General features: G+C 35.2%; 1 protein-coding gene across 4 annotated transcripts in view; it reads left to right on the plus strand.

Annotated features, from left to right (window-relative positions):
* Nucleotides 1–15,547, plus strand: part of TMEM161B (transmembrane protein 161B) — a 92,490-nt gene that overhangs the window by 50,249 nt on the left and 26,694 nt on the right. For 3 of the 4 annotated variants that reach the window (XM_063604405.1, XM_055112224.2, XM_024928937.4), the window contains exons 5-7: nt 904–1,060; nt 14,441–14,592; nt 15,120–15,180. In XM_063604405.1, coding sequence (XP_063460475.1) covers nt 904–1,060; nt 14,441–14,592; nt 15,120–15,180 — 370 coding nt within the window. The remainder of the gene's footprint in view (nt 1–903; nt 1,061–14,440; nt 14,593–15,119; nt 15,181–15,547) is intronic. The other variant, XM_055112232.2, reaches the window with a different exon arrangement.

The raw sequence follows: 15,547 nt of genomic DNA on the forward strand, positions 1-15,547 counted from the left end.
GAATAGTTTGTTGAAGGGGTATGGTTTTATAGAAAATCAACAGACAATTTTATAAACTTTTTTGCAGAACAAAATAGGGTATAAGAGGTATATTTAGTTTATTATTTTATTTTTCTTGAGATGGAGTCTCTCTCTGTCACTCAGGTTGGAGTGCCATGGTGTGAACTCAGCTCACTGCAACCTCTGCCTCCCAGGTTCAAGCTATTCTCCTGCCTCGGCCTCCCAAGTAGCTGGGACTACAGGCACCTGCCACAATGCCCGGCTAATTTTTGTACTTTTAGTAGAAGCGGGGTTTTGCCATGTTGGCCAGGATAGTCTTGAACTCCTGACCTCAGGTGATCCGCCCACCTTGGCCTCCCAAAGTGCTGGGATTACAGGCGTGAGCCACCGCGTCCGTTCTTGTTTATTATTTTAATCTGTAGTATCTCACAGAATTACTAGTTTACAATTAGTACAGCCAATAATTGTAACATAAAGTTAAACTCTTACTTCACAAAAGTGAACAGTATAACTAAATTGTTGTGTTCCAGACTAAGTTGTTTTCTGAAGTTAAGGTATCATAGCTAGATATTTAAAAGAAAACATTTACTAATAATTTCTGTAAAAAGTAGCTAATCAGTTAAGACAATACCAGTAAATTTGCAATCATACTTTACCAACAACTTAAATAACTTTTGGTAATCTTTTAACGTTTATTTTAATTTGTGAGGTATTAAAATTTAGTTTGGGATGCTAACATCCTCAGTCTATTTCTTGCATTTTTAGATTCATATATTTGTAAATCTTACATTGCAAATGAACAAATAAAGTCTAGCGTATTTTAATTATAAATAAATCCTCATAAGTTATTTATGAAAATGTAAGTGAAACTTTTTTTTGACCTTTTTTTTTTTTTTTTTCCAGCATTGCATTACTTTCCAGAATACCAGTGGCTGGTGGATTTCACAGTGGCTGCTACAGTTGTGTATCTAGTAACTGAAGTCTACTACAATTTTATGAAGCCTACACAGGAAATGAATATCAGCTTAGTCTGGTGCCTGCTTGTTTTGTCTTTTGCAATGTATCCTTCAAAACATCATTAATATTAATTTATTTTGCAGATAACACCATTAGATCTCATCTCTGATTTGAGAAAGATTTTATGTCATTAGATAACTTTTCTTTATTGAAATCTTTTTTATGTAATTGAAAATATTTTTCAAAGTAATAGAGGTAAATAATTTAAAAAGCTAAATATAAGAAAAATGCCAGTGCCCTGCTTTTTCTTATCCAAGTCTAATGTCACAGAGACAGCCACATTCACCTCTTTTAGGCATTTCTTTTGGGAATTCCTTCCTTGTGTTTAAATATTTGGTGATAATGTTACTATTTATATATTATTGCACCTTTCTCCCTCTTCCCTTTTCTTCCCTTCTTTCATTCTCCCAAAATAGTTAGAGATAACATTTTATTAAATTTATAGTCACTTTTACCATGTTGTGCCTATGAAAATATTATTTACAGCCAGGCATTATAGTGTATTATTACCTTCCTTAAATAATTTTTTATTTTTATAATTGTGGAAACTGTAAACTTCCACAGAATTGGTAGAACCTCAATAGTTCAGATACTTCATTTCTGTTTTTTTTTTCCCATGGAAATATCCTCCTGGAGCCCTCAGTTTTCTAAACTTCCAGCATAGCTAATATCCTGTGACTTTCTTCACTGTCTTCCAAGAATTCCCTCTACCCCTGTCTGGATCTCATGATTTCCTCTTCCTTGGTTTATTCTTTTTTTTTTTTTGCAGAGTGCAGAGTACATTCTCCTATGGTGTCCTTAGAAAGGGTGCTAAATTGTTTTTTGAAATCTTGCTTGCCTGGAATTATCTTTATTTTTTCCCTCATACTTGATAGATAGGTTGGCTCAGTAGAAAATTCTAAGAAAGAAATAGGTTTTCCTCAGAATTTTGAAGTCTCTTGAGAAATTGGATATCCTTTTGCTTTTCATGTATACCTATCCTTCGCCTTGTACATAAACCCTCTGGAAGCTTTTTTCTTTTTATTCTGGTTTCTGACATTTTATCCTTGTGCTAAGTTCTAGATTTACCCTTTAAATCTGAAAACTCATGTCTTTTACTACTGGGAGATATTTTTGTTTTCTTATTTTTATTAAAATTATATATGTTCCCTACTCTTTTCTCTATTTCCATCTCTCCAGAGGCAACTTCTTCTTGCTCTTCTCTGTTTCATGCTTACTTTTATATTTCTATGTACTTTCAAGGCCATTCCTTGATTTTAGTTTTAAGCTTTAACTATTGCCATTTCACTTTGGAAATAAGGATTAAGCATGTATCTTTGGGCTGCCAGTTAGCCACTGGTCATTTTCTATTCATTTCATCTTCCACATATAGTGATGTCATGTTTTTAGAACAGTATTCAGTGTTTATGTTATGATCATGTAAACACCATTCACAGATGAATACTTGCCTTAATATATTCAGAAGTATCAAGTAATATGTCAATTTCATCTTGAGTAGAGTTTTCCTCCTGGAACCCTCAGATAAGCCCCAGTCTAGATTGGTTGACCTTCCCACCTGATGTGCACCTATGCCCCTGGTATCACTCATTGTCATCTTCTTAGAGATTCTCTTTGCATCTCCCTCAAATTGGAGCTCTTTTTAAAGATATTCTATGTCTGCCTCCTACTTGGTTTACTTTCCGATTTTGGCAGAGCATATTCTTCAGTATCATCTTCAAAAAGGTTGCATGGGAACTACATTTTTTGTGACCTTGCACTTTTGAAAATATTTTAAATTTACCCTAAGAATTAATTTTTCCTTTGGCTGAGAATAGAATTCCAGGCCGAAAACTATGTTTTTGTCTTTGAAGTTCCATTCTTACTCTTAAGAACTGCAGCTGCCAATCCAATTTCTGATTTATTTTCTTTTTCTTTTGAGACAGGGTCTCACTCTGTTGCCTAGGCTGGAGTGCAGTGGTGCAATCACATCTCTCTTTATTTTCTGTAGAGGCAGGGTCTCCCCAGCTTGCCCAGGCTGGTGTCAACTCCTGGCCTCCAGGCTCCTGCCTTGGCCTTCCAGAGTGCTGAGATTACAGGTGTGAGCCATTGCGCCCAGCCATCTGATTTTTTTTTAAAGTTCTGTTTTTTTCTCTGCATTATCGTTACCATCTTTTTTTAGCTAGCCACCTAGTGTGTTGAAATTTTATGATGATGTGCCTTATTTAGGGTCTGTTTTCATCCCCTGTGTTGGGACTTTACCAGTCTGTGAACTCATGTTCTTGAGTTCTAGAAAATTGTTTTGAATTATTTTATTCGTGTCTACAGCCATACCACTCTGGACACACCGAATCTCATCTGAATTATTTTATTGGTGATTTTTCCCTTCTCTATTTTCTCTCTTTCTGGAATGCTTATTATTCAGATATTCGATCTCCTAAACTGGTTTCCCAAGAATGTCATCCTCTTTCTTGCATGCTTGAAAGAAATATGTTTATATTTTTATATTATTTGGTTTTCTGGGAAATTTTCTTAAGTTTCTTAATCTTTTATTGAGTTTATTATTTTGAATTTCTGATATAATTTTTAATTTTCACAACCTCTTTTTCTTCTGTTCACCTGCCCCTTTGATGGAATTCTGCTCGTTTTATGATTACATTATCTTCCCGTGTCTATTTAAGATATTAATGATAGATTTTGTTAAGGTTTTTTTTTTTTTTCTGCCTAGTATCTTTTTACTCTGAGTTGCTTGTGTTTGGTTGCTGTCTTTCACATCACAGGCTTTTCTTAGAGAGCTCTAGTGATTGGTGTTTGCCTGTCCATAATTAAGTGTGAGACATTAAAAATCTGAATGGAAGCTTTGAGCACATGGTGAGGTAAGTTGCTGAATCATATGGGTAGGCCAGAGATTATCTTTTTACCCTCTCCAAAGCATAAATCTCCATACTTGCTTCAGATGTGGGCAGATTGAACTGGTTACTTTTAAAAAGTACTAATTTCATTAGTACTTATTTCTAATACCTCCTATTATTACCCCCCACCACCCCCTCGCCCACCGCTGCCGCCACCACCACACACACATTCAGTAACCAGCACTTTCACCCTAGTGTAGAGAATTATTTGTCATCTAACCAATTCCTTATCCTTTTGGGGAGTTTTGCAGTAAAAAGTCAAATTTCTTCTCAGCTGTCCAATTGAGGTTCCTCATTCTGTTGAGTCTGCTTTCTAGCTCCCACAATTTTATTGCTTTTTCTCTTACTTCATTTATGTTCCTTAAAGCCAGATTCCTTTACCATCATTTTGGTGGGATTTAGGAAGAGATAAAAAGTAACTGATTTGCTTAATCTGTCTTTAAAAAAATTTTTTTTAGAGACAGAGTCTTGCTCTGTTGCCCAGGCTGTAGTGCAGTGGTATGATCATAGTTCGCTGCAGCCTCTAACTCCTGAGCTCAAATGTTTCTCCCACCCCAGCCCTCCGAGTAGCTGAGAGTTACAGGCACATGCCACCACAACTGGCTAGATCTGGGAAGTCTTAATAACTGCAGTACAGACTTTTAATCTTATTTTATCCATTCATCAACCCTGTATTTGAAGGTACCTCATGTCTACAGTACTTTTCCCAGGTTTCTGATGAATGAATTGGCTTTCTTCTTACTGAGTTCCTCCCCTTGCAGATCAAGTATAGCAGAAAAAGCTGAAACCTAATTGCTTTTCTTTCCACTTAACATCTTCCAAAATTTTGTTGATATTTATTTATTTACTTACTTACTAATTGTTGTCTCTTTTTCTATTATCTGTTCTTGAGGTTTTTGACTTTTTTATGTGCCTTAGTCAGATTGTGAGAATGAGCAGAGGAAATGCATGTCTTACATCTTAATATTTAACCGGAGACTGTGGCACCATCTTTTAAACCTGTTAAGTGGATACCATTTAAAATCTATGATATAATTTGACAGTTCATCACCAGTGTACTACCTTTCCGTTGCCTCTTTTGGATTGATTTAGGTATAGTTTAGACTAGAAGAGCCAGAACAAAGTCTTAAGAGTCAATATCCTCACAAAGTATGTAGTGTACTGGGTAGAAATACTAATCATGTGTTAGCTGAGAAACATCTTAGATATCCAGTGTTGCACTAACTCCAAGAGCAGATTTTAAATTCAAGCACATAAAATATTCCTGTTTAATTCTGTAGTATTAAATATGTGAAAATACCATTCAATCAGAATAAAGACCTATCCCTAGACATCAAGTCATATAAAACACATCAAAAATATTTTCCCGTGATAATTAGCATGAGCTGATTATATGTCATGTTACTTTTTTTTAGATTTCAGTGAGTTCTCATATTCTCCAAAATATTGCCTTTTCTTTTTTTTCCCCAGAGACAAGGTCTCACTCTGTCGCCCAAGTTGTGGTGCAGTTGCACAGTCCTAACTCACTGTATCCTTGAGCTCCTGGGCTCAAGTGATCCTCCTGCCTCAGCCTCCAGAGCAGCTAGGACTGCAGTTTCACCCAGCTAATTTTTAATTTTTATAGAGATGGGTTCTCACTATGCTGTCCAGGCTAATCTTAAACTCCTGGCCTCAAGCCATCCTTCTGTCTCGGCTTCCCAAAACACTAGGATTACAGGCATGAGTCTTTGTGCCCTGCCAGTATTGCTTATTATTGAATATTCTTTTCCTCACTTTCTTCATGGTTTACACATATGTGGGAATACATATACTTGATATGCATTTTTATTTTGATGTGATTGAGCCCTTGATACATATGTACCAGAGAAATTAGAAAAATATACTTTTTAATAGCTATTCATATTGTTTATGTGAGTAAATTTTATCTTTCATTTTACTCTATAATGCCTAATAATGTGGGAGCAAAGGTCCCACACAGCCTTTAGCACTGAACTGACTTTGCTTCGTTTTAAGTAATCCATTCCTGAAAGGCATCAAACAGTAACATCTCTGCAGGAATCCTGTAGCTCGCTGGCTGTCTCCCTGTCCCAGAGAGGACAGAAAGTTCTGAAGAGCTTACAGGCCAAGCTACTTTCTGCCAGCTTTGATTCTCCAAAAAGAGGGTGGGGAAGAAGGCAGTAAAATTGTGTGTATGCTTGAGTATGTGATTTTTTTTTTGTTCAAACCTGTAGCATGTGATAAAGTTACCTACCACCTTTAAAGGCATATAGGAGACCAGAATTAAATTCCAGATATCCAGTTTAACACCAGAGAGAAATAAGTTTACATCCTATCTTTTATCTTTAGTTATAACATAACCTGTTTTTCGTTTCATACCCTATGATTGGAATATAGCAGAAGTAACCCCTGTCTGGCTTCTCTTTGTTTTCTTATTGTATGTGCCTACTTAGTAGTCAAACACGTGTCTGCATTGATTACACAGGACAATAGCTTTGCTTGATTCCATAGTCATACATACCTCAATTAATTCAGAAATTCTCTGCAGTTGTTACTGATGAAATGTTCTTTGTTAAAATGGTCCCCAAATTAGACACATAAAACTTTAAAAATCAGTTCACTTAAAAGGAAGCAAAGTATTTAATTTCCATGGTCATTTTGTTGTCTTTCCCCCATCACTTATATGTGACATACATAAGACAGCAAATTATGCTTTCTACAGAATCTTAAAAGTTCTAAAAGCACAGGAATGACTTTTAAAATTTGTGACACTAAAACCTTGAACCCTGAAACCTAGAACTGAGTCTTCTCTTGTCATCAGCTCTGCTTTCTGCTTCACCTGAGTTGTTCATGCATCTCAGCCATCACAGCTGCTTTCAATCTCACTCCTAAACCCAAACTAATTCTCAGCTCTACTCTTCTTTCTTTCTCATTTGTAATTCTAACCATCTTCTCTGACCAAGTCTGTGTATTCCACTTCCATTTATGCCAAGTTACATGTTATGGGGAAGGAGAAAGGTAAAGAAACCCTTGCAATGAGGATGGAGTATTTCTAGTAAATGTCTTTCCTGTATGATGGCCCATAAAGTCTTAGAGTTGCTGTAGGAGTGTGAACTGGTTTTATGGATATGAAGTGTATCATTTTTGCTTATGAAAAAATGAAAGTAAAAAGGTAAAAATGTTGCTTGCAAAGCCAGAGGTCCTTTGGTGGAAGTAAAACTTTAAAAAATGAAAATATTTTACAATGTATAGTTTTTTTTTTTCCCAAGAATCTTTCTTAGAAATAAGCTGTAGCACAGAGAGTAATACTGAGTCAATTATGTGAATTTGAGTGAGAAGAAAGCTATTCTACAAAGAGTGATAAAGCTTCTCAGTAGTCCTATTATATTTGGTTAAAGGCCTGGATCATTAGTCACATTTCCACAGTGCTTGTATTTTACAATGTGGAGGTTTAAGGTACAAAACCCTATTATGTATGTTTTCATGGCTGTGTTAAAATTTTAATTTTCTTTCGTTGCCAGGCATACAAATTTTATACAAAGCTAAAAGCTGTGACTAGTTTAAGTTAAAATAAATTTTAAGGTTTTCTGGTTTAATAATCAGTTCTATATGTAGATTTGTTTATTAAAAGTCTACAAATGTTGTTTTTATTTGCTGTGGGAAATAAACAACTACAACAAACTAGTACAACTTAGTCACCATTTCTAAATTCCTTCAAAGGCTCTAACTATATTCTTTTATTTACAAAAATGTTCTGCTTTAGATTAATAAGGAAAAACAAAACATTATACCCTGAAGTAAACTGCATAAGATTTCAGTTCTAGTGAGAAAAGGAATGAAACTAGAGTTATTGAATCTGAGCCAAGGTACTTGTTTTATCTTGAAAAGTTGTATATGTCATGTTATGTCAACGCTTGTTTGTTGTATGAACATGGAGATTTTTTTCTGACATTAATGCTGTCGTAGTACTCAGATTTCAAGACAAAAATCTAGAGTTAAATAGAGATTTGGGGTAATAGGACATTATTTCTGTTTATTAATTTATAATTGAGTCTGACTTTGCTCTTTTAGCTGCAAAGTGATAATTTTTTTTCTGAAACCGAAATTTTGTTTTGAAAATAAAAATTTTTCTGAAAATAAAAGATAGTTTTCTTTTTGTATTTTAAATAAAGGTTGTATATTATGCTTTCAGAAATTTTTGGCTATTCTCTTCACAGTCTGGTTAGGTTGAGGCTGGCTGAAAGCTTTTTTTGTGGAATGGCGTTTTAAACAGGCACGATAGTTTTTTGCTTATATCTAAGGGAATTTTAGGTTCTTTTTCTGTGTAATTAAAGTAATGGAAACTGCATATCTAAGAAAGTATGAAAAATATTTTAGTTTAAAATTATTTTTGTTAAAATTTTTTTAACATTGGAAGATAGGATCAGATTATTTTTAAGACTTACTTAATAGGTCATTAGGATTAATGTACTTATTTTTAGTTTTCAGTGTATATCTGTAATAAGTTCTTGGTACAGTTTGTAGGTTTCTTTGCAATGTAGAATGTGAAGTATAATGTATTTTGAGTATTTTAGTTGCCTTTTCTTATGGAAAAACAGAGGTGGAAGATTTAATTATTTGAATAGAAAAACATTAGGGATTTTATTTAGTAGCAGTGATCAGAAAAACAATAGAATCTTTTTTCACAGAATAGAAAAACTCAGTTTATATAAAAATCACTTAGGTTGAGTGGAAATGTGTTCTATTTTAAAGAGATAATCATAAATTTGTGAAAGTTTTTTGAGAAATCTCTATGTTTATTCCTTAGGATACTATTTATCATACTTGTGTATTAGCAACAAAATATTTCTTCTTGGAATATGGTCTATTTCTTCTCAAAAGAGCATTGAGATAATCTCGCTCCATCGCCCAGGCTGGAGTGAAGTCATGATCTTGACTCGTTGCAGCCTCAGCCTCCTGGATTCAAGTGATTCTTGTGCCTCAGCCACCTGAGTAGCTGGGACTATAGGCACGTGCCACCAAGCCTGGCTAATTTTTTGTATTTTTGGCAGAGATGGTGTTTCACCATGTTGCCCAGGCTGGTCATGAATTCCTGAGCTCAGGCAATTTGCTCACCTTGACCTCACAAGGTGCTAGGATTACAGGTGTGAGCCGCTGGACCCAGCCCATAATAGTACTTTTATAAGTGTATGTTATTTAATTAAGTTGTTATTCTAAATCTGAGAGAAATTTGCCATTTTAGACCTAAAACTTGAACCTGTTCATCATTTGGAAGCTTATCTTCAGCTTGAAGGTAAAAATATTTAAAATACTTCCTCCTGAGGAAATTGTCCTACTTGTCCTTGACTTTTCTTTCCTATTAGAATTTAGTGTCTTTCTTTCTTGATTTGTCAAAATGTTTTGGTGGCGCTTTCTGCTAAAGCATGAATGTGGGGTAGGTAACTATTTTTAGACTTGGCAGTTTTGAAAGTGTTTTAATTTTATACTCATTCTGTTGGCATTTGGTTGGTTATAGAATTCTAGGTTATCCATATTTTTCTTCATAATTTTGAAGGCATTGCTCCATTGTCCTCAACCTTGAAAATTGCTATTAAGAATTACTTATCATGGTGATATTTAATCTTTTGCATATACCTAGTTTTGCTTTATTTTTCTTCTGAGGAAACTTTTACAGTTGTCTCTTGATTTGTCTTGTTTCTGAAAGTTCATGCACATGTACCTCATGAGGATCTTTTTTACTTCCTTGTGGTGGGCTTTTGGTAGGCTCTTTAATTTGGAAACATCAAGTTTAGAAAATTTCTTTGATTATGTCTTTGAGAATTTCTTCCCTCCGTCCCTCCACTCCCATTTTCTTTCTCTGTCTCACTTTCATTAGTCAGATATTGTATGTTCTGGATTAACCTCTCATCATCAGTTTTTGTCTTACTTTTTTTTTTTTTGGATGGAGTTCTGCTCTGTTACCAGGCTGGCATGCAGTGGTGCGATCTCGGCTCACTGCAACCTCCATCTCCTGGATTCAAGCAATTCTCCTTCCTCAGCTTCCTGAGTTAGCTGGGATTACAGGCGCCCGCCACCACGCCCGGCTAATTTTTGTATTTTCAGTAGACAGGATTTCGCCATGTTGGCCAGGCTGGTCTCAAACTCCTGACCTCAGGTGATCTGCCCACCTCAGCCTCCCAAAGTGCTGGGATTACAGGTGTGAGCCACCACGCCCGGTCTTGTCTTACTTTTCATTTTGTCTTTTTGTTCTGCTTGATGGAACTTTTGACTTTTTTTTTTCTTATTTTTCCTGTCCTGTTTCTTGTTGATGTCTAACCATTCATTTTTCATAGCATCCTGATCTTATTTCAAAGATGCATTCATCTTTGTCTAGCTTTATGAAATATACATATCCTATGTTTATAAATATCTCTAAATAAAAATATGTGTGTATCTGTTTCTGTATATATAGTTATATACCTAAACTTCATTCTGCTGTGTCTGTCATCTCTTTTTTTCTTGAAGTTACTTTTTTTCTGTTGCAGATTTTAGCTCGTATTTTTTTCATAAGATGTGATGCTCTAATACATCTTATTAGATGTATTAGATACATCTAATTAGATGTATTAGATACATCTAATAATAGTTGCCTAACTATGGCTTGCAGTATCTGGGTTGCAGCCTGTTTTTGTACAGCTCTTGAGCTAAGATGGCTTTTTAACATTGTTAAAGGATTAGGGGAACAAAGTAGGCAGAAGAATATGCTACAGAGACTGCATATGGACCACAAAGCCTGAAGTATTTACTATCTGGTCTTTCATAGAAAATGTTTTCCGATTCCTTTTTTAATGTCTGAGGATTCCTTTCATTTTTAAGAGATGGCCTCTAAAAGCTGATTGGAAGCTCTGTATGTAATTAGGGCTTGGTTAGTTTCACTAAAGAATAGCTTGATAATACTAAAACCAGCTTTATTTTAGGTAGCCCATAGTGTCATTGTTTATTGGTCTTTTCCTTGAGGCCTTTCAGTTTCTCTAGAGGAGAATCTCTTAATCTCCTGCCTGGAGTGTACAAACCTGCTACACATGTTTCCAAGGTGAGTACTACCTTTGAATGTGTAGACTTTCACCTAATCATCCTGTTTTTGATGCAGTTGACTAAATCTAAACTCTTCTGTGCCTCAAGTTCAGTTTCTTCAGAGGCAAAAATCTTAGTCTTCTGCTGGAGTCAGAGTGGCCTGGCTGCATAGAAAGGCAATCAGAGTGGAGAGTTGTGAGTCTAGTTGCCACCTACATAGAAGTCAGTGCACAGCACATCACTGCCTGTATACTTCTTAATCTTGTACCTCTTAAAATAAATTATCATAGAATTTTAAAAATTTAAACACAATCAGGAATGGTATCATTATCTGTTTGTATTGTATTGATCCATATGTTTTTGTATACATTCCCATATTTTTGGTATTACATGTTAAATATTTAATTCAGTTGTCTAGAAAACATTAAGTTGTTGCTGAGAACTAGGAAGACTTAATCTTTGCTTTTCAAAATAGCCCTGTGAGGTTGTGGACTGGCGGCATTTTACAAACGAAGAAACTAAGACACAGAGAAATTAATTTTCAAGTGGAAGATCACATAGTTTAGTAAGAGTAGAACCAGGATTAAGCCAGACACTCTAAGTCTAGAGAATGCTTTCTTTACAACTTTGTCACACTATAGTTTAAGATAGTATATGATTACATGTCAAGTGAATTATATTAGTAAGTGATACAATAAGTTCAAAAGAGGAAAAGAATGGCCTCAGCTGGGAAGGTAATGTTAAGTATCATGAAAGATATGGAGCTTTTGTTGAGTCTTGGATTGGGTAGGAGGAGGGAAGAGGGCAGTTCAGATGATAGATTATGATCCAAGACAGTGTAGTGATGACACTCAGGAGATGGCAAGTACACTATTCTGATTGAGGTGGAGATTTGGGGACTATTGAATGAAAGCTTGAACATGTGAGTGTGGCCAGATCATAGTATTACATATGGGTTATTGGGAGATGGTGTTCTAATGTGGAACTCAATAAATAATTAGGTTTTTAAGATTTATCCAGTATGCAATATGAAGTGAGGATGCAGTGATTATACCATTTTAGGCATTTGTGGTGTGGGACTGTAAAGTATTAGTGATAAGTGCAAGATCATGCTTCATGTCTGGATCAGATTGCATGTAATTTTGTTTTCCTTTAGTGTTGACATATTTTGTAATTTCATTATTCTAGGATAACAAAGTGTGGTGGTAGGTGTAATTTTTGGGAAATTTTATTCTGATGATTTGGTACCACTTTTGGCCAAAGATACTATTTTGTTTTTCAGTGTAAGAAAAGAAGTTGGAAATTGTCTCCTTATAGATTCTAGTAAACATTTTCAGTAAAAATAAAGCAGTGTTTTTCAAACCTGAGTTTAAGGCATTTAGGCTGTGAGAGATCATAGCTGTATCTTAAAAGCAGTTCAGTTGTAGTTTTGCAGTTTGACTATATTCATCTTTCTTTGTCCTCTTTTAATATGTAAGCTCTTCCTTGTAATGCCAAGAAAGAGATGGATGGACCTGTATTGTTTGATACGGTTGAGCATTACAATCCAAAATCCGAAATGCTCCAAAATCCGAAACTTTTCCAGTACTGACATAACACCAGAAGTAGAAGACTTCACACTGGGCCTCATGTGAGAGATTGCAGTTAAAATGCAGTCAAAATTTTTTTCATGCACAAAATTATTAAATATGTTGTATAAAATTACCTTCAGACTATGTGTGTGAGATATATATGAAAGGATTCTTCTGATTATGAGAATGTTTTAATTCTTTACTTCTGTCAGGGCAGTTCTGTTTTGGAAAGATTTTATGTGTTACTGCTAAAAGTACCACATTGACTTAGGTGCTATGTACAGTGTTTTAGAGGCAATATAATCAATTGTTACATGCACAGATTCTAGATCCAGACTGTCTAGTTTTAAATCTCAACTTTCTCTAATCTAGCTGTGATTTTGATATTTTTACTTTTACCTCTCTGCCACAGTTGTTGTTTTTTTGTTGCTGTTGTTGTTTGTTTTTTGTTTTCCTGAGACGGAGTTTCACTTTTGTTGCCCAGACTGGAGTGCAGTGGTGCTATCTCGGCTCACTGCAACCGCCGCCTCCCAGGTTCAAGCGATTCTCCTGCCTCAGCCTCCCGAGTACCTGGGATTGCAGGCGTGTGCCACCATGCCCGGCTAATTTTTTTTTTGGAGACGGAGTCTCACTGTGTCACCCAGGCTGGAGTGCAGTGGCGCGATCTCAGCTCACTGCAAGCTCCGCCTCCCGGGTTCACGCCATTCTCCTGCCACAGCCTCCCTAGTAGCTGTGACTACAGGCGCCCGCCCCCATGCCCAGCTAATTTTTGTATTTTTAGTAGAGACGGGGTTTCATCATGTTAGCCAGCATGGTCTCGATCTCCTGACCTCGTGATCCAGCCGCCTCGGCCTCCCAAAGTGCTGGGATCACAGGCGTGAGCCACCACGCCCGGCAATTTTTGTATTTTAAGTAGACACGGGGTTTCGCCGTGTTGGCCAGGCTGGTCTCATACTCCTGACTTCAGGTGATCCAGCGGCTTAGACCTCCCAAAGTGCTGGGATTACAGGCGTGAGCCACTGCGCCCGGCCCACAGTTGTTTTTTGTTTGTTTGTTTGTTTAAGTTTTTTAAAATGTCTGTAAAGTAGCAATAATAATGTGGTTAGTGTGAGAATTAAAAGTTAATTGGTAATGCCCGGCATATGGCAAGTACTAAATGATAGCTGTTATTTTCCATGCTTGACATAAACTTTACGTAAAGGTTACTTTTCTAGATTTGTTTGCCAAGCACCTTAGTTTGTTTTGCGATTTCAAGGAGAACAATTTGGTGTATAATGGAGATCTGAGTTCTGTCTTTGGGCCATGCACTGATTTAACCTTGATTAAATCAATTTGTATGTGTTGGGGTGGTTCAGATAAGATAATCTCTTCAGCCTATTTTAATAGGTGAACATGTTGAAACTTTTGCTGTTTTTGAATACTCAGTTGGAACTTGTTTTCTCTAAAGATTTTTTCTTATTACTAATGTGAAGTGGTGACCCCAGACACTTAGTTTTCATACCACAGAGCAACAATAGCTACTAGTAAAATTCTCAAATTTTAACTTGTTGAATTATTACGGAGGATTCCTGTGTTATGTGTTTAATTATAAATGTAAACTGGTTTAACAGACATGCCTAATAAAGACAGTTCTCTAGAATAACCTCTACCCTGGCTTTTCATGTCACTGAGAACATAACTGCATAAAAATCTTGAAATAACCTTCTAGTAAAATTTGAGTGAGATAAACTAGAAATACATTCCCTAGCTACAACTTAGTATATGGGTGCTCTTTTCCTTAATTTAAAAGTGTTTTAAACTCCACTTGGAAATAAATGTTGTAGTCAAATTTTATTGCAATCAAGTCCTATAAAGATCATTGTGTATAGCTCCTATAAATTTATTGTGGTTTTTCCTGAACTTTTCCTTCTGCAGCAAAGTTCTATTTTCATTAACTACACACTATTTTAAAGTAGAAGATGGTGGTGAAAGATCTGTTTGTGTCACCTTTGGATTTTTTTTCTTTGTCAAAGCAATGGCAGTGTTGATTGTAACAGAAAATTATCTGGAATTTGGACTTGAAACAGGTAATAGTTTCATACAACTTTAAAAATCAATTTTGCTTTATCTAGTGTTAATATTTTTGACTTCAGTATTTAAGTTTTATGTCTGATAAATATCTAAAATTAAATTTAAAGTGTATACTCTGTAATGTTCAAAATAATTAACCTTTATTATTAAGATCTTCATTTTTTGCTTTTGTTTTAGCTAAGTTTTTAATTAATGTTTTTTCCAAAAATACTGTCTCGGTTTTTTCCTTACAGTTAAATAAGTTTCTGTAATGCTAAAGTTTACTCTTATAGTTGAAGAATTAATGCAAATTTTATGCACACTCATGGAATGTACAAATATCAAAGGGACGTTTTCAAAGACTGTTCCTGCTAATAACCAAATTTTATTGCATTATGGCATACTAATTAACACATGATAGAGCTAAGCTAGTCACTTCAAAATTTAAGATGCTCTGTTTTCTAACATTTTATTTCCATGGAAAGATTCTGTATTTCACATTTGTGATAAGAGTAATCTGTTGTGTTTTTTTTTTTCCCCACAGGGTTTACAAATTTTTCAGACAGTGCGATGCAGTTTCTTGAAAAGCAAGGTTTAGAATCTCAGTAAGTTTTTGAAAAATTAAGCATTATTTAAATTTAACCTTTTCTATTTTTAATAAAGCAGTATTTACTATAAATAGCTGTTTTAAATTAGTAAAGAGTTTTAAGTTGGACTGTCACTTCTAGAAACATCCTTACTCATAATTTTTATGACTATATAGTGTCTTTTATAGAATTCTTATGTAAATTTGCATTTCTTAAATTCCTCTACCTCAAGAGATTAAATTTATATCCAAGTTATATGTCAATTCCCTGTTGAATGTGTAGGTTAGGTTGCTGCGACTATGACTAAAGAGATGCCTCATTTAGTTTACAGTTCACCAGAATCCATTATAGGTACTTGAATAATAGCAATCTTTTTGTAGAAATT

This window comes from Pan paniscus, chromosome 4, assembly GCF_029289425.2.
Source record: "Pan paniscus chromosome 4, NHGRI_mPanPan1-v2.0_pri, whole genome shotgun sequence".
NCBI classification, from domain to species: Eukaryota; Metazoa; Chordata; class Mammalia; order Primates; family Hominidae; genus Pan; species Pan paniscus.